General features: G+C 42.1%; 1 protein-coding gene across 9 annotated transcripts in view; it reads right to left on the bottom strand.

Moving 5' to 3' along the window:
* The window catches only part of ZNF423 (zinc finger protein 423), a 408,575-nt gene that overhangs the window by 36,081 nt on the left and 353,453 nt on the right, over positions 1–19,041 (bottom strand). Inside the window, exon 8 of one of the 9 annotated variants that reach the window (XM_044986847.1) lies at positions 13,653–13,772. The exons of the other annotated variants lie outside the window; for them this stretch is intronic. Within the exon in view, the coding sequence (XP_044842782.1) occupies positions 13,711–13,772 (62 nt within the window). The 3' untranslated portion in view covers positions 13,653–13,710. Of the gene's footprint in view, positions 1–13,652; positions 13,773–19,041 lie in introns of those variants that run through there. 9 annotated transcript variants of the gene reach the window in all.

The following is a 19,041-nucleotide window of genomic DNA, read 5'->3' as shown; positions in this document are numbered from 1 at the left end:
CATGACAGATAACAACGACTACATGGGACCTTAAATGTTCACTTAGCTGCCATGTTCATATATATCTGGGTAGATGGAAAAACAGATGTTCGTAAGTGAAGATTTCTAAGGAGCAAATAACATATTCTATTCTTCAAGTCAATCAGAAAGAAGATTTTGTCTGAGGACAGAAAGTATCTTAAGCATCTCTGCATTATGCAATTTTCTATATTTCCATACTAGAGGCATGTTCTCAAGTCAATGTGCAGAGCATCTCCCACCAATGCTGATGGGATTTGCTTGACTGACGCACCAAACATCAGCTGGAGAACGTATCCTTTATTAACTTGGCCTTAAAAAAATCCCCCACAAACCAGGTTTCTTAAAAGAGATCTCAATATCATACAACCATTATGCATAGTATGAAATGTGAAATTTACTCTCAGTAGCACATGGCCAGTTGCTCCACATAAAAAAACCCACCTTTAGATTTGTTCTTCATTCTGCACGAGTTGGCCCACTTATGATCTGAGGCAGATTTTGTCGAGCACAAGGACCTAGAAGTACCTGTGATGAAACACTTGCTCTGTAAACTCTCCAGATGCAGCTGCATGTGTGTATTTTGCACAGCAGCTTTGAACTTAAACAGGCTGGCAACATAGCGAAATCTGCCCCCAGGATCCTCTTTTCAACCAAGTACTTCGGTTTTTGCTTTGGTTTTGTTGCCTTTTTCATGTATTTATTTTGTTGTGTGAGTAGTCCAGTCAGACACAGTGCTGATAGTGGTACATTCTCACTGAAGAAGATAAACAGTTTGGTTTTATTTCTTTAATTTTTTAAGCAAAACAGCCACTGTCTTTTCATTTTACGTGTCTGGACAAGCCTTCCAATCCCCAAAGGAAGACCTACACAAACTGGTGTATTGAAGAATAGGAAGTTTTAGAGGATACAGGTGGGCTCCAGCAGAAAGTATTCTAGAGTACTGAGGACAGCCTTCCTTTTTGTTCAATTAAAGGAAGATGAAATGCTGCTCTCAAGAGGATTTTGACCCTCTTCTAGTCTTGGAAAAAAGAGTTAACGTACAACCAAGTTAAAAGAAAATGACTAGGGGAAGACAATCTTGCAAGGTAGTCCTCGACTAATACTACTCTAGTATCTGCCATTTAAAACGTTAACTTTTGCCTATAGACAGCCTACAGTTACCAGAGCTGTTTCCTTTTCAGCAGATAGATGTATCTCTGGTCTACTGTGTGGTGACTATTGGCAAATGCTGACTTCTTATTGATGATCATTGTATTTTAACTTAATGTTTCCTCTGGGTTCCTGGTTTGCTGATGCATAATGTGGTGCGCAGTAGGTTCCTACTAAAAAACAAAAGAACCACGAGAGGAGAAATATGTGACAATGTATCATTCAGTACATTCACTGGCCCTAGCATGGCTATCCTCTTCTTAGGGTGGGGCCTAAAATAAAAGGACAGTCAGATAAAATTATACAGAGGTACAAGGAAGTTAAACGACTTTCCCAAGGACATATATCAAGTCAGCAGCAGAACCAAGAACAATACCCAGAAGCTCCATGTAGTGGGGCAGCTGCCCCACTCCTGGAGAACAGGGATTAAAACAGCCAAGCTAGGCTGATTGGAGTAGCAGCCACAGCTGTGGCCAGCTCCATAAGGGCCCAGCTGGCCCTGATAAGAGGGCTGTGGGCCAGAAGCTGGAGGAATCTCTCTCCAGCCTTGGAGAGAGAAGGACCTGGCTGCCTGGGAGATCAGGGTACATGGAACAGAGCAGAGCTGGGGAAAGGCAAGAGGAGCTGGGGAACTCCAGCCTAGTAAACCCCCAGGCTGCGGGTCTTGCAAAAAAGCAAAAATAGGTACTGGGGTTGCAGAGGCTGCAGCCTGGGCTTAGGCAGAGGCAGCTGGTCCTAACCCCTTGCTAATGATGAGTGGCCATTACAGATGCAGTCTGCCCCAGTGAGCAGGGGCTAGATGGTGACTGGCAGTAGCCACTGAGGCCAGGTGGGTTTAGAGGGTTGCGGGTTCCCCTGGGAGGGGAGACCCAGGGAGTGGGGGCACTGCTGGGGCAGAACCCCGAGGTAAAGGGCACTGGGGTCTGGGAGGGACATGGGGCCAGCGGCAGGCGAGACACCAGCCTGCAGAAGGCGCTCCATACGCTGGAGAGCTAATTCCCAAGACGACCAGCAGGAGGTGCCGCGCTGGTGAGTCTTCGCTCGCTACACCCTGGTTTCCAATTCCCCAGTTCTAACTACAAGACAACATTCCATCCCATAGTGTATAGTATATTTAATTTTTAAATTTATTGTACAGAGAATCTTAGCTACTTACTCAGCTACTTAGGAGTTCTTATGAATAAGCTAAATCATTGCTTGCTCAAATGGTATTGGGCATGAGGATCGAGACCTAAGGAGACTAATTGCAGACGATGCCAATTTTTAAGAGTTTCTTTCTCCCCCCCCGAGTCTTACCCCCAGTAAGTCTTACCCCCAGTAAGTGTGTTGGGTACGTCCACACTACCTGCCGGATTGGCCGGTAGCGATCGATCTATCGGGGATCAATTTATCGCGTCTTGTCTAGACGTGATAAATCGATCCCCAAACGCTCTGCTGTCGACTCCGGAACTCCACCAGGGCGAGAGGCAGAAGCGGAGTCGACGGGGGAGCCGCGGCCGTCGATCTCGCGCCGTGAGGACGGGAGGTAAGTTGATCTAAGATGCGTCGACTTTAGCTATGCTATTCTCGTAGCGGAAGTTGTGTATCTTAGATCGAACCCCCTCCAGTGCAGACCAGGCCTTAGAGCACAAAGGGAAAGAGAGAGACCTGGACTACATTTCTAGCTAGGCTAGAGGCCATGATTCCACTTCTCCAGAATTCTACTTCTCTCTAGAGTGCTTTACGAGACCCATCATGCCTCAGGTGCAGCCTTTACACACAAATCCCACTGGGAAGATCAAGCCAAAGGCTCTCTGAAGCAAGACAGGTCTGCACCAGGATACCTATTCCATTCACAAGGTTAGCTGTTCCCAATAGTTCTAATGTACAACCTAAGAAGCCATATGCAGGCAGTGTGGCACAGGGAACAGTTGAATCTTTGCAGTCAGATGAGCACCAATTATATGTTGTATCAATAAATGAAAAGCTAGAGTGTGGAACGGTTCATACAAGCAGCATGTGCAAAATAAATGCACCACAAATGAATAATGGGTACAAAATAGTTGCAGGGCAATCAACCGTTCTTCATGACATACCGTAGATAGTTTCTCATTGTGCAGAATTCAAACACTCGGGAAGAGATTACAGAAATATTCAAAGATATAATATTTGTATTTTAAATGTTAATTTGATATAAAGGAGTGTGCATGAGGGAATGTTTATAATCAGCACTCCAATAAACTCACAAATGACTCTACTATTTTATAAGCTTGTTAGAAACAAATCACTCCCTTAGCTTATATTTACTTACTGATGAATCATAAAAGGCCCCAATACACAAAGAGTAAATTCAAAAATGGTTTTCCTCATGTTTTATCTTCAATGATACTGCAACCCTCTCAATCCTGCCATGCATCCTGGCCATACACCCATGGTTGTAGGGTTAAACGTCAATTCCCCCGGAAGAATACATGTAATTGTGAAGCACATTTCCTCCTCCTCACTATCCCCCACCAATGTAGAATGGCTTCCCTGATCTGGAGCTGAATCCAACTAGCTCAAGCTGCCTCCTGTCTTTATGTTGGCTGGAGAGGTGTCTATGGGAGCAAATCCTATTGTGCCAGTTTACATAATGATGAAGCTCTAGTATGAGTGCTCAGCCTTAAGAGGGATTGGGGAAAATATGCACTAGCTTCCAAATCAATGTAACTGAAGACACCCATACAAAATGCACAAAAATCGACTCTGCAATATATTTATAAGTATTCACAGGTACTGAGGCTTACTTCAGTTCAACTATGGGCACTGCAAAATGTATCTTTGAAAATCAACTGAAGCAGTGTTATAAGTGAGGTGTCAACACTCTCTCAAAGAGGCCCTCATTACCACTGAAATATTCTTCACGTTCTCTCTGTACATCAGACCAATAATCGACCCTGGATGAAAACCTCTTTTATCCAGTTTAAAAAACACTATGATGCTTTAATGCAACAGGAACATGCTTCAGTGGACAATATAACACCTACACCTTCCAAATACGATTAGTTATACACCAGCTCAAAGCAATAACACACTAGGCCACAAGCACTGGAGACCTGGGTTAGACATTTTACTTCTAGCAATAACCATACTAGTGTTACCAAAGTGTGACACAATGGCTGGGTTTTGTAAGTAATTGTTTCGTAAGGTCCACACACTGTGTTCACATCCAGCAAGCAATACAAGCGGAGGGAAAAAAGCTGACAGAACAATATCTCATTTTTCAAATGTAACTAAGTACTGTACACAGTAATGGGTGTGATGGGGATAGTCAGCTTTGTGCTCTTATTGACCACATAGAAATAATACTGGGCTATTAGAATATACATTTGTATTTAATGTCCACTTAAAACATTAAGCGGAGCATTACACAAATACTTTATTATGGTCTGTAAAGAGGAGCTATTTACAGTAGTTGAAAAATCACTTGCCAAATTTAGGCGTAAGTGCTTTCAGTACAGACACAGATGTACATTAGCTTTGCAAAAGTTAATGTAACAAGGGCCTGTGTTCTAGTTGGCCACAGCCTTACGTTGACCCATGCACAGATTATTCCACAAAACATAATCTGCATGAGATGTGGAATGTCTGGATTGTGCATTTATTCATTACAATACAGCCCAATCCCCTCATCCAGGTCCCAGTTTCAGAGGACGTACGGTGATAACTCTGTAGGTTTGGGGAAAGTAGAGGAGTAGGATGCAAAAATTATATCCAGATCAGAAATCTAATCCACCTAAGTAGACAGTCTTGCAAAATCTTCAATACTTTTCTTTAACCCCTTGAGGTATAAATTAGTCTGGTGGTACCCATGAGTTACTCTGCATGATTTAAAAATATACCAGTGTCAACAGAGGCTGCCTGAATTCACTACACTGCAAGGTAAATGAACCATTACAATAATTCAGACACAAACTAAGATGACTTTCTTCAGTGCATCAGAAATAAACAATCCTTTTTGCTGAGTCAATATTTCCTGAGGTGCATTATGAGAAACGCTGGTTCTTAAGAGCTATAACAGCAGCCAAAAGATTAATTCTTTTTTAACCCATGCACAAGCCATAATGCATTGGTACAAACGTTTACTGGAAGGTGCCAATTTTGAGAAGGGGGCACATTCAAAACTTGCTAGCCCTTATCAATATGACCAGGGTCGGTTCCAGGCACCAGCGAAAGAAGCAGGTGCTTGGGGCGGCCAATACAAAGGGACAGCACTCCGTCCGTTAGTGGGGCGGCACATCCGGGTCTTCGGCGATGGGTCCCTCAGTCCCTCTCTTCCCCTTTGAGCTGCCGCCGAAGAGGAAGAGAGGGAGTGAAGGACCCGCCACTGAACTGCCGCCGAAGAATGGAGCGGCGCGATTGAGCAGCTGCCGAAGTGCTGCTGATCAGCTTTTCTTTTTCTTTTTTTGTTCCCACCTTGGGCAGCAGAAAACCTGGAGCCGGCCCTGAATATGACAGCTCTTCAAAATGTGTTTAATGACCTGGTCTGCAAGCAGCGTTATCTGGTGTCCTCTAAAGATAATGGAGAGAGAGACACCAGTGTGACAATGGAGCAAAATGGAGCATTGGTCAGGAGACCCTCTCAAAGATAAGGAAAGAGTAGGCTATACCACCATCATCAAGCCAGTCTTGCTAACAGGTTTTGAACAGGGGCTAATGCTAACCGGTGTAATGGAACCCAAATCCTCACAGATGGATTCTGGGTAAAATAGTCTCACAGCCCTAGCATGGAGTGGGAACGGTTTGGGATATGGAGGATTTGTATGGCAGACTGCTCTGTCAACTGACATTTTATGCTCTTTCAAATAGCTTGTATGCACAAGTGCTAATATTTTATGTTTTATATTGTAAAAGAACAGTGCAGCAGAACCAACACCAGCATCATGAGCTCTCTCAGGACTACGGGATTTAAGAAGGCCCCTGTCAACATTTTAAGCGATACTGACTTCAGAAATTTCAAAAAGCATAAAACCTGCAATAGATGATACTGGACTACAATCTGTATCCAGTCAACACACGTGGGCTTTCTTAGTGACAGGGACCTAAACTGTCATATGGAGACAAGCCTGGATTTCTGATTTCAGCCTCTTGCTCCTCATGCTACATGAGAAACAAAGGACTCACTCCCCAGAGGGGAAGAATTCCTCAAACTGCTCAACTGTTACCAGTCTATTAAAGAGAGAGCTGTGGACTGGCTCTTCAATGAATTCCATCCACTTCTCCTTGCCTAAAAAAAGCGTGTCAGGAAAAAATATATGGCTGGTAGAGGGGGGTTAAGGTAGGGGTAAATCTAGGCACTCAGAGATCCATTAGTGACGTAGAGGAGGACTGTCTAAAGCAGTGGTTTTCAAACTTTTTTTCTGGAGACCCAGTTGAAGAACATTGTTGATGCCCGTGACCCAATGGAGCTGGGGATGAGGGGTTTGGGGTGTGGAAGAGGGCTCTGGGCTGGGTCAGGGCTGCGGGAGGGGGTCAGGGCTCTGGGGTGGGGCTGGGGATGAGGGGTTTGGGGTGCAGGAGTGGGTCAGGGCTCTGGGCGGGGGTGCAGGCTCTGGGATGGGGCCGGAGATGAGGGGTTTGGGGTACAGGAAGGGTCTCTGGGTTGGGGGGGCTCAGTGCTGGGGACTGGGGCGCAGGCTTACCTCCAGCGGCTCCCGGTCAGCGGCGCAGCCAGGGTGCAGAGGCAGGCTTCCCACCTCTTCTGGTACCGTGGACCACGCTGCGCCCTGGAAGCGGTCAGCAGCAGGTCCAACTCCTAGGAGGAGGCACGCAAGCGGCTCCATGTGGCTCTTGCCTGCAGGCACTGCCCCCCAGCTCCCATTGGCCATTTCCCGGCCAATAAGAGTGCGGAGCCGGTGCTCAGGGTGGGGACAGTGCACAGAGCCCCATGCCCCACCCCCTGGGAGCCAGACCCGCTGCTAGCTGCTTCTGGGGCACAGAGCAGTGTCAGAACAGGTAGGGACTAGCCTGCCTTAGCCAGGCAGTACCGTCAACAGGACTTTTAACGTCCCAGTCGGTGGTGCTGACCAGAGCTGCCGAGACCCAGTGCCTTCCATTCCGTGACCCCAGGCTGGGTCGCGACCTATGGTTTGAAAACCACTGCTCTGAAGGGACATGTATACACATACCTAAAAGTTTTCAAGATTAGAATACCAGGAGTGAATGGTCCCACTTAAGTCAATGGGACAGGATTTCAACTTTATAGCTCCATACACAATGTCTTCACAGCTGTGTCAGGGATTGAAAAACACAACAAAAACAAAACACAACCAACCACACAATTAACAGAAAAACTAATTTATCCAAAAGAAGCTAAAACATTCAGAGAATTAGATTCAATTTTAAAAGTACACTGTCCTTCATTACCATGGAATCTTTCCTTAAGTGGTGGAATCCCTAGAAAAAACAAATTCAGGAGGAGGGGCTGTATCCATGCTCTTGTGAAGAAAACTGAAGCTATTTAAAAAAAAATAACATTAAGTTCTGTGGTAAAAAAACATTTGTGGCACTGAAATGCATGAAATTATTGCATGCTTGATGAGAAATTTTGATTATTCAATAATAAAGTAGTGAAGTGACTGAGCTAAACAGCGACGCTCACTGTGTTACAAACATAATGCTTTTCTTATATCTTATTTTGCTTTATGATCAGTCAAAAGACTATCATTCATTGCTATTTCATGTCAAGTTGCAAAAAGGGGGGGAAATTGTTTATTTCATCAAGATTTTACACTAAATATTTCAGTCAAGTTTGCTTGTTACAGAAATTGCTGCCTTAATGGATATTTTACAGTTTCATGCATTAAATTATTTTCTGCACCATGATCCATATAGTGTGGATGGAATAGATTTACCTGCGTTTGACAGCTGTCCTGTTAAAGACTGAGTGACATCTGAAGCATCTTAGCATTTTTATTTAATAGTGGAGTCACGTGAATAATTAATACACAGACAATTGAGCACCAGCAACATCATTTCTTTGCCAGGAATATAAAATTTTTGCACAGATGCATGCAACACTTTTTTATTTGATCTAAACAATTATATAAGGCAAAATCCTGCCAATCTAAATCAGGCCTAATCGCTCCCTCGCACAACCTATACAGGAGACAGGAAGCTTTACGGGGTCCCCATCACAGACTCTCCACCACATCATTCCCCTTCCCACTGCAGAATGAGCAAAGGGCTCAGCAGATCTCAGGGGAACAGACAGAAGTCAGGGCCAGCCACAGGCTGCCTTCTGGCCCTCCATAGCTCTTGCATTCTGTCCCCTGAGTCGGCATGAGTTTGCCCCCTGCTAGCATCTCTCTCTCCTCAACATCCCCTAAAGGGGGTTCCAGAGCAGTGGATGGGAAAAACACTAGCTACTAGAGCCTGAGTCTGTATTACATTTTCAGCTGGTTCTCTACTGGTTTCTGGGTGAGGTGTACGATGCATGTACTGTACCCTTCCTCCTAACCACACTCATAGTCTGCACCCTCCCCACCCTGTTCATGTGGTTGGCTTTCCAGACAGAGGGATATGATGCCAGAGAGATGCCAGACTGACTCTCCCTTCCCTTTACGCTCCCCTGACTTTGCATCTGCCAGGTTTTTATTCCTCCACCCACAGCAGTGGACAGAAGGATTTAGCCCCTTGTCGTAACTCAGACATGACTCCGATTGACAGTCATTTGAGTTTTGCCCCAGTAAGACCTGCAGGATCAGGCCCATTGTTTCTGAACATTGTGTTTATTTCCACGAATAAAAAGGACAGTCTGTCCTTGTACAGCTGGCAGAATATATACAGCATGTGTTATTGTAATAATCCTTAAGTGCCACTCCTCTCCCTCAAAACAAGGCATACTTCTGTGGGGAAAGAAATCAGACTGGCTGACTTCAGTATTTATCAATTAAGGACCCAATCCTGCATGCGACTTCAGTGGAAGCAGGTGTGCACCCAAATGATGAAGGCCCCAAACCTGCAAACTAGCAATTACACAAAGGCTTAACTTTACTACAGTGCGCCGCATTCATGGTAACAAAATTAAGTACGTGCTTACGTGTTTGCAACATCGTGGCTTCAGTCTTTGAAAACATTAGTAAAAACAGTGTTTAAAGTGACTCAAAACACACACCACCACCAGAAGATTCTTTTATAAATATTAGAAATATTGATCTGTTCTTGCTACACCATGGGCCCAATCAGAGGGGAGGTGCAAATGAAAAAAAATGGATTCATAACTCTTGGAATTCAAATTTACTTCCTTACTTTAAGAGACATTGTGTTTCAATTTCACACACACAAGATTGTGGTTGCACACTCACCGGTAACACACCAGTGAGGCTGCTCAACTTCTGTCAGCAAAGCTTTTCAGCAGTAGTCAGTATCGACAGTAATAACTCTAGCAAGCCATGCATCTGCATGTTAGACATCTGAAATAGCATTTGAGTCCAGGTGTTGTATCTCTAATTATTACAGGGTCTTTATCACACGCGCACATGCACAGAGTTTAAATAACTGGTAAGGATTTTATGTTCATTATTGTGTCTTTTGGATTTTTTCTTTTTGCATTTCAAAACAAAGAAATATATTGATCAGTCAGGATTTTTAAAAATTAATTATCACCATCATCAAGGAAAGTTCCCCAGTGTCTGGTGCTCTAATGCTTGCCTGAGTCATCTTCAAGCCCAGCTAAGGATCTGTCATCTGTGCACAATACTCATGTTTGGAAATTTAAAAAAAAATAGTATTAAAATTGATTCAGCTGGTGTCAAAAGCTCTCATTCTTACTGCACCCACCAGTAGAGCTGTAATATTCGTCAGATTTTTACCACCAAGATTAATGTTATAAAATGTCACTTGCTACAGTAAAATTTATCAACATTATTATATACCATAGAAACTGCCACCGCAGACAAATGCACTACATTAAAATTTTGTCTAGAGCTCCCTAGAGGAAACACTCACTGCAATTTGTATAACAGTTTATATATTTATGCTATTTAATGGTACAAAGTAATAATTATGACTTCATTCACTGATAAGCAACAGCATTACATAAATCTGATGCGGATTTAGAACATGCCAGCTTTGTCACTGGCCTACTAGTTGTAAATTATGTTGCTGTTAAAAAAAAAAAATCTAAGCAAATATGAGTTAGCAGCAGGAAGCTAATAATGCGCCTCCAGCTGTTCCAGTTAACCTGCAAATGTGGCCATCTGCACCTCAGGAGAAAAAGAAAAGGAGAGATAGAGGGAGGGAGGAAAAGGAGAGAGAGGAGAGAAGCTACCGCCAATGCAGGCACAAAGCCTAGGCCCCGAGCAGTAGGAATGACCTTGGTCCTTATGACCAGACAAGCACATATTTAAAATCAGAAAAGTTACCAAAGAATAAAGGACCTATTCTCCCCTAGACCTACCCCCTCACACACACACAAAAGTCTTTTCCATTGCCTTTTTTCTAGAATAGGCTGTCTTTCACCTCTGGGGTTATTATTTACTGCATTGCAGGTTTGTCCAGTGAACAGGTTTGCCTTACAACTTCAGCCTTTCATTTTTACTTTTTAAAACCTCTTCACAGATCCATCTTATATTTTAAAAAAAGTAGTAGTTATTGTAATAGATTTATTCCTGCTTCAGATGATTCAAAATGGATCTGCAGGGCACAAAGAATGAACTATCAAACAAGACAAAAATTCTCAGATAGAAAGTCACAGATCTTCCAGTGAACAGCAGCTTTAGTTCTGGCTTTAGATTCATGGGGATGAGGTGGTTCTTAGGATGTGTATGTGAGTAGTGTTCACTGAAAGATTATTTTATAAGAGACTTCTATAAAATCTGGGTCACAAGGAACTGTCACCAAATATTTCCTTTGACATTCATCCCACTGCTAAAGCTGTAGTGACTAAAAGAGAGTGCTCATATACTTGGCTACATTTTGGTAATCTGGGTGCAATTTAATAATAAAAACCTCTCTGCAAGGCTGGTTTCTAAATACTGTACAACACACCATCTCATCCTGAATAGTGAGTTGCAGCAGCTCAAAGGATCAGATGCTTTGCCTACCATTACACTAGAATTTGGCTTTTTAAGAGGCCTCTCAATTCCTATTGAATGTAATGGGATCTGAGAGGACTCAGCACCTTACTGGGGCTGATCAGCACCTCGTGTCCTGTGTTACTAGGTTAGGGGCTAGTTCTGCAAACCCCTGGGGGCAGTCCCAAAGAAACCTTGTTTTGACATAGATTAATAAGGTAGCTAATGGCTTTTGGATACTTAAGTAGGCTCTAGGATTACCTACTGATTGCTTTTAAATCAAAATTAATTTGCTTCATCACAAAGGAAATAAACCAATTCTTTTTTAGTTTGTTTCTTCACTTTCAATGTAAATCTATTTGTGACAATTTGAGAGTTTAATAACATATGCATAAAACAGTCTCCCATTTTCTGAGCTGCTTTTAACCCTCCATATTGGGGTAGGTTGTGTGACCTACTAGACACAGCACCGTAGATTTGTAAAGTGCTCTGGGATCTAAGGCTGAAAAGTGCGATAAGATCAAGATATTATCATCTTCTTAACCAAGAGGATAGGAATGAAGCCAATGATTCTAATTTATGTAACTATAATTCATTTCAATCTGAATCCTAGTTTTCAGGGGTTTCTAACTCAGATGAAAGGCTGACTCCTCACATACACAGTTTCTAACAAGACAAACTTATTTCCCCCCTCTTGAATACCAAATCCACTGTAATGTGATTTGTTGTGCATTTTGAGAAATGGAAAACAACACAGCAGCTTGTGGGGTTTATATTTCTCAACCTCTCGCTAATGGTGTGACGAAGTGGGACTGTTCTTAATGTTTCCTCTGAATACCGTGTGGGTGCCTCAGTTTCCCCTATGCATTCCTTAAGTCTCCAGTGTGCATAAATGGCCAACACTCTATCTCCTCGCAACAAATGGCCGGGGCCCTTCCCCCCTGCAAGGGGATGGCTAAAGGTGAACAAAGATCAGGTGACCTCCTGGCCCGGGAAAGAGACAAAGGCCAGAAAGGAGGGGCTGGAGGGGGTTTCAATTTGGAGCTGGCTGGGGATGTGAAGTGAGGGCAGACGGGCTAGTCTGGCTCGCTGGACCCCAGAATGGACCTGGCTGAGGGGTCCCGTTCTCTGTACCAACAAGTTGTGTTTTAGACCGTGTTCCTGTCATCTAATAAACCTCTGTTTTACTGGCTGGCTAAGAGTCACGTCTGACTCTGAAGTGGGGGTGCGTGCAGGACCCTCTGGCCTCCCCAGGACCCCGCCTGGGCGGACTTGCTTTAGGAAGTGCATGGAGGGGCATATGCTGAATGCTCCAAGGTCAGACCCAGGGAGGTGAAGCCATGTGAGCTTCTTGCCCTGAAGACAGTCTGCTCCAAGGGAGAGGAGGCTCCCCGAAGTCCTGACTGGCTTTGTGGGGAGCAGTTCCAGAGCATCGCCCAGGGACTCCATGACAAATGGTTTTAGGAAAGAGTTTTGCAGCTTATTAGTGGTTAACTTTGACAAGCTCTTCTTTGTATTTTCAAAATAAACTTAGACTCCCTGATTGAACTAACCTTATTATCTCTAGCCTGACTCTTGCTTGCATATATATACCTGCCTCTGGAAATTTCCACTACATGCATCCGACGAAGTGGGTATTCACCCACGAAAGCTCATGCTCCAATACGTCTGTTAGTCTATAAGGTGCCACAGGACTCTTTGCTGCTTTTTACAGATCCAGACTCACACGGCTACTCCTCTGATACTTAGACAGATAGTATATTCTGACAGGTAGTTACTGCAAATATCTTCTTTTCAAAATATTTTTATTACATATTTGGGATTGTGGCATAAATGAGGGGAAAATTATTCATGATGGACTAAAATACCTAACAATTGGATAACGAGTCTAAGTTTAATTTACTTACTTTTTCTAGTATGTTAACCAATCCCATTGATTAATGAGTTCAGTGAAAGCTACTAACCACTTCTCCAGAGGCAAATAATGGTTTTTGTTGAATCTGTAACTTCCTCTCTCCTTTACAATAAGAATTTAATTGAAAAATTGTTACACCTTTGAAAATTGGAGTGATAATATTACAATTTCCAATCTTTTCTCATATTGAGAATTTACATAACATTACACAGATTCACTTCATTTTTTGGTGACCATCAAGAATCAGTGGGACAATTTCTGCACTAGAGCACAATGCCACTGACTTCAATAGAATTGTGCTTATTGACACCAAGGCCGAGCTTCACCCATTCGTTCCTTGAGGTAGACACTGACTGAGGAAAAACTGGTAACTATTTACTTCAAGTCATTTTGACATGGTAGAGAAGAATGAATGAAAAAGGGACCAGTGCTTTAATCCATCTTTTCAAAATCTTTTATTACAGACATTTTTTGAAAGTACATTAATGTAACTTTAAGTGTGTAATACTGCACATTTAATCTATTTGATTTAGTTCTGTCCGGCTGTTCTGCTTCCTTGCTGGTATTTATGTGGGTTTCACCAACTGAAGATCACATGCAGGCCTGCATGAACCAGCAACAATTTACCAAGGGTTGTGATGGAGTCTCCATTACTGAAAAGTTTAAAATAAAAAATGAATGTTTTTCTAAAAGACCAGCTCTAGGAATTATTTTGGGGAAATTCTATGGTCTGTATTGAACCAGAAGTCAGACTAGATGGTCCCTTCTGGCCTTGGAATCTATTAATCGATGTGCTTTGGAAGTCTCCCCTGTGTGCATACACCTTCCATGACTCTTTTTGTACTTAGGACATCTCCCTACCCTTTGCAACCAAGCACTCCTGAGGCTCCATGGGGTTTCACCATTGTGTAAGTGAAAAAAACGATAAATGACTGAAGTATGCTCAAACTTAGCAAGAGAAAAAAAAAGACCTCCTGGTTGAGACTAAACATGGGAAATTTCATCCCTCAAAGAGAATCTTTCAGAAAGTTGTGTGTGAGAGAAAACACAGGGTTAAAATGAAAGTCCTGACATAACCTTAATTATAGTAGTCAAAACACATACAACTACCATGACAATATGTTTACACTGCATAGGTCCATAAGCCATACTTTAAAACAAAATATAATTTATGAACACTGTGTGTGGTTACAAAGTATTTTTGTTTGTGTTTGGCTAAAAAACAAAAAAGGCTCTGTAAACACCCACCCACATCCAAACACCTTGGCCACATATTAATTTGACTGATTACTGACTTAGACCTATTTGGAGCAGAATTGTATTATGTCAGTTGAGTTGAAATGGAGCATTTATGGATTTTTTTTTACTAGAACTCTGGTCTAAGAGGTGAGAGAGTAGATGGAAATTATAATAATAAAACTATGGTAAAGTAACTTCCAGTAGTCCACATTAATACCCTCCTCTCAAAGGAAGAAATTCTAAGTCACGGTGCCATTGCTGTACTTAGGTCTTGCTCTCTAAGGAGCATGTGATTGTACATCCATAAATGTGCTGCAATACCTAAGCACAATGGGATGAGTTCCAGTGTCAACCCTCATTTTCAGCCTTGACTTTGATTTTCCTTTTCTTTGGTGGTTTCAAACCAGACCCTTAGTGTTACTCTAATGTAGTTTTTTTTGTGTGTGGTTTAATATGAATATTGTGTCAAAGATTTGAGATATTAAGAATGACAATACATTATTATTGCAGCAGGGAAATCTCAAGAGTCTTAGAAGTAGGATTTCGAAAACCACAGTAAAAAATCAATAGTAATCCACAAGAATTCATAAAGGAAACATGTCAGTCTGCATCTTAGAAGACACATTTTAAAATTTATTTTAACCAAAAAGGACAAGTACAAGTCATTTAAAAGGAGGACAAGGAGGCCTATGTGATACAGCCTTCCATTTTTCCTTAGGAATGCTGATGAAGACCCTTCCAGCTCCAGTGAAAGTGAGAGAATTTAGGTTAGCCTAGAATCATAGATTCATAGGACTGGAAGGGACCTTGAGAGGTCATCTAGTCCAGTCCCCTGCCTCATAGCAAAACTAAATATTATCTAGACCATTCCTGACAGATATTTGTCTAACCTGCTCTTAAAATCTTCAGTGATGGAGATTCCACAACCTCCCTAGGCAATTTATTTCAGTGCTTAACCACCCTGACAGGAAGTTTTTCCTAAAATCCAACCTAAACCTCCCTTGCTACAATTTAAGCCCATTGCTTCTTGTCCTATCCTCAGAGGTTAAGAAAAACAATTTTTGTCCCTCCTCCTTGTAACAACCTTTTATGTACTTGCAAACTGTTATGTCTACCCTCAGTCTTCTCTTCTCCAGACTAAACAAACCCAATTTTTTCAATCTTCCCACATAGGTCATGTTTTCTAGACCTTTAATCATTTTTGTCGCTCTTCTCCGGACTTTCTTCAATTTGTCCACCTCCTTCCTGAAATGTGATGCCCAGAACTGGACACAATACTCCAGCTGAGGCCTAATCAGCACAGAGTAGAACAGAAGAATTACTTCTTGTGTCTACCTAGCAGACCTTAAACGGGCATGATTCTAGACTACCATACACTCGAATGGTTGAGCTCATGCAGGTTACAAGAGAGAGTTCCATCAGCATTATTTCTTCAGCACCCTTTGCTGTCCAGTTCTCAGAGCACATTGCGATCATTCTGCTGAAGAAACCACATTCTAATGAAGGGGTTGGGAAAATAAGCTAAACGGGGATCCCTCACTGATGGGACAGCGAAGGGGAAACCACTAATGACTGTATGCATCAACTTTTGAACTATTCAAAATCAGATATCAATTGCAAGCTAACAGACACGCAGTGCTGGGCTGTACTTTCGTGTTGTGTTTGATTTTCAACTCCAAATACATCCATAAAATCAATTAATGGAACATTTATGTAGTAAATATACATTTATAGCTACATCTACATCTGTCTATATAAATTGAGTTTTATTAAAATGTTGATCTAATCAGCCACTAAAGATGATTATTTTAACTAGTACAGGCAAATGAAGGTATTAAATTAGGAAACATCCAGTAAAGCAAACACAAACATCCAGGCTTTTGCCATTCTGAACTGCTGCACAGGGGCCAAACAGGGCCGGCTCCAGGCACCAGCGGAGGAAGCCCGTGCCTGAGGCGGCACATGCTAAGGGTCAGCATTCTGGCCATTCTTGGAGCGGTACAACCCAGGCGGCTTTTTTTTTTTTTTGCTTCAGCAGTTCGGGTGACAGTCTGAGCGGCTTCTTTTATTATTATTTTTGCTTCGGCAGTTCCGGCGGCAGTCAGAGGAGCTTTTTAAAATTTTTTAGTTTTTTTTTTGCTTTGGCAGTTCGGGCGGCAGTCCGAGCGGCTGCTTTTTATTTTATTTTATTTTTTGCTTGGGGAGGCAAAAATGGTAGAGCTGGCCCTGGGGCCAAATATAGGAACATGGAACTTGCAATGTATTCTGATCTTTCTGATCAGTCACCTGTGATTTCACCTACAATGAAATAATTTGAATAAGAAAATTTTCTGAAAGTCACTGGAGTCTCCTTATTCTCTTAACTCAGAGCATGAAGAGGTGGTGAGAGAGACATCTCGGGACTTCACTGTTATATACAATCTACACAATGTAAAAGTTAACTTCACAAGAGAGGTAAAGTCACAGATAAAGGAAGTGTATGTCCTCATTTTCTTCAGTCCAAGTCCAGTAAAGGACACAGAGAGTTGGTCAAATACTCTCTCAACTCCTTCCTGGCAGTCTACAGCCTATATTTCTTCCCACTGTTAATCAAAACAGCAGGAAAAAGTCTCTATTGTGATTTTGGAGGGACTGAGGCCACAGAGGACATAGCCAAGCAGGTGGTTTCAGGTATTCAATTCCTACCTGTGAAGCTTCAAAAATATTTTGACGGGAATTATACAGTGCTCCTCTAGCCCAGTGACACGGGGATTAATTTAATGGCAAAGGAAGAGCTGTCTACAGTGGCACACTGAGAAGTTCTAGTTTTGAAAGAGTTCTGTTTTCAGCAATATTCGCTTTCTATGTAATGAGAATTTCACTAGAAATGGTAGAAGTATTTAAGAGTGCCCACTATACACAACTTACTTTATGTATTCTATTTATTCGGCATATTAATTATTAATTTATGTTGATTATTAGACTGTCACCTAAAACACGCTATGAGCAAAGAAGGCATCCAAGCCGGCATTAAGGACCCCATCCAAAGCCCACTGAAGTCAATGGATGTCTTTCCACTGACTCTGATGAGTTTCAGATCAGGCCCTAACAGTGCTTAGGAGAATTGCTTTTGCTGCAGTAGTCACAGTAAAGACAACTGAAATCGTCATTACAATGGCTCTGTTGCAGGTACTGTAGCAAAACAAATTAATTTAAGGATCCTTAGTGGTACATGATTTGCTAGATCTCAAATCCAGAATTCTCCAAAGTACCATGGTACAGTATCACTGAATCCTTTAATCTTATATCGACAGTACAACTGTATATACCAGTGCCAAATACAGAGGATTGGTTGTCCATCTTCACAGGTTGGAAACCTTTACTCTGTTTAATTGTATTTGCATTGACAACAAGGTTCAGAGAAAGTGTGTGTGTTGTTTTTAAGTAAAAAAGCCTTAATAACCTTGACCCAGTGACAGATACAAATACAATGTGCTTTTAAAAAACTCCTAGGAACTCAGCTGCTCATCCTTGCCTCCATACCACTACATCTGCTCCCAGCAAGCCTGCACTCAGTTGGAACCTGATTCTCCTCTTGCTTAAACCAGAATAAATTAGAAGTAACTTCTATACAGCCAATGGAGTTATACTGGTGTAAAATCGGTGTAAGCATCAACAGAATCAAGCCCTGGGATTGTCTCAAAAACTTGACAGATCTGCTAATACTGAAACCTGAGCCTGCCCTAATTAACTGATGTGAGTTTGAGGTGCATTAAAAGACAATAAAATAAAAGTAACATTTCTGAGATCTTATAGAGTACAAATTTCTTCTCAATTCTGTGTATGAAAGCCAATATTTTGCTGAATTGTCTGTTTTTATTTCTCCTTTAGCTCTTGCAGCTGAACTCCCAAACCTAAGATGTTCATTGTCAATAAATACAGAACAAACACAGATAAAGAAAGGGTATCAGCAGAATTAGCTGCTTGTAGTTACTGCCTTATCCACAAGAGAGCACAATAACCTGAGCACATACAGATTCTTTTGTAAATGCCGAGTGTACTTACAGAGCACTGTATAACTCAAAAATTATAATTAAAATGTCTTAGCTCCTGTATTTATAGTAACATTTAAACTACTGTGCTTTCTTGAAGTCAGAGTCATTTACTTGAGAACAGCACACTTTATGGTGAACAGATCTTTGAAACTATACCACGGGGATATGGCACAGCCACATGTAACTCAATATATGTCAACAGCTGTAAAAATATTGGTAGGAGAAGGGAAGGAAAAACCATGAGCACAGATCAAGTGCCCTGTCTCTCACATCTGACTGATTTCAGATTCTCCCTCCCCCCGCCCCCAAATAATTGGGCAATTTTGGTGCAAGCTGTCATAAAAGCCAAGGCTTCTTTGAGCCTGAATGATCAAAAAGGTTACAAATGAAAATGATTTCAATGTTGGAGGCCCAGTGAGTGACCAAGGCACTTTCTGTAGCAGAAGGGTTTGTTCTAATCTTACCAACTGCACGCTTTCGTCAGAGCATATTCCTAGGGAGTTCACAGCTCCCCAGGGCGAAGCTACAGTAAATTCTGGCTAATCCCCTCTGCATACAAATGAGCCCCTGGTAAGAGAAACTGCAGGGCCAGACAGCTTATGTGCAGCACTGATTCTCCAGTTCTGTGCCTTAGCAAAAACAAACAAAA

The sequence above is a fragment of the Mauremys mutica genome, chromosome 14, assembly GCF_020497125.1.
Source record: "Mauremys mutica isolate MM-2020 ecotype Southern chromosome 14, ASM2049712v1, whole genome shotgun sequence".
Taxonomy (NCBI): Eukaryota; Metazoa; Chordata; order Testudines; family Geoemydidae; genus Mauremys; species Mauremys mutica.
Note: the sequence above shows the minus strand (reverse complement) of the source record. Positions and strands in the feature narration are given on the sequence as shown.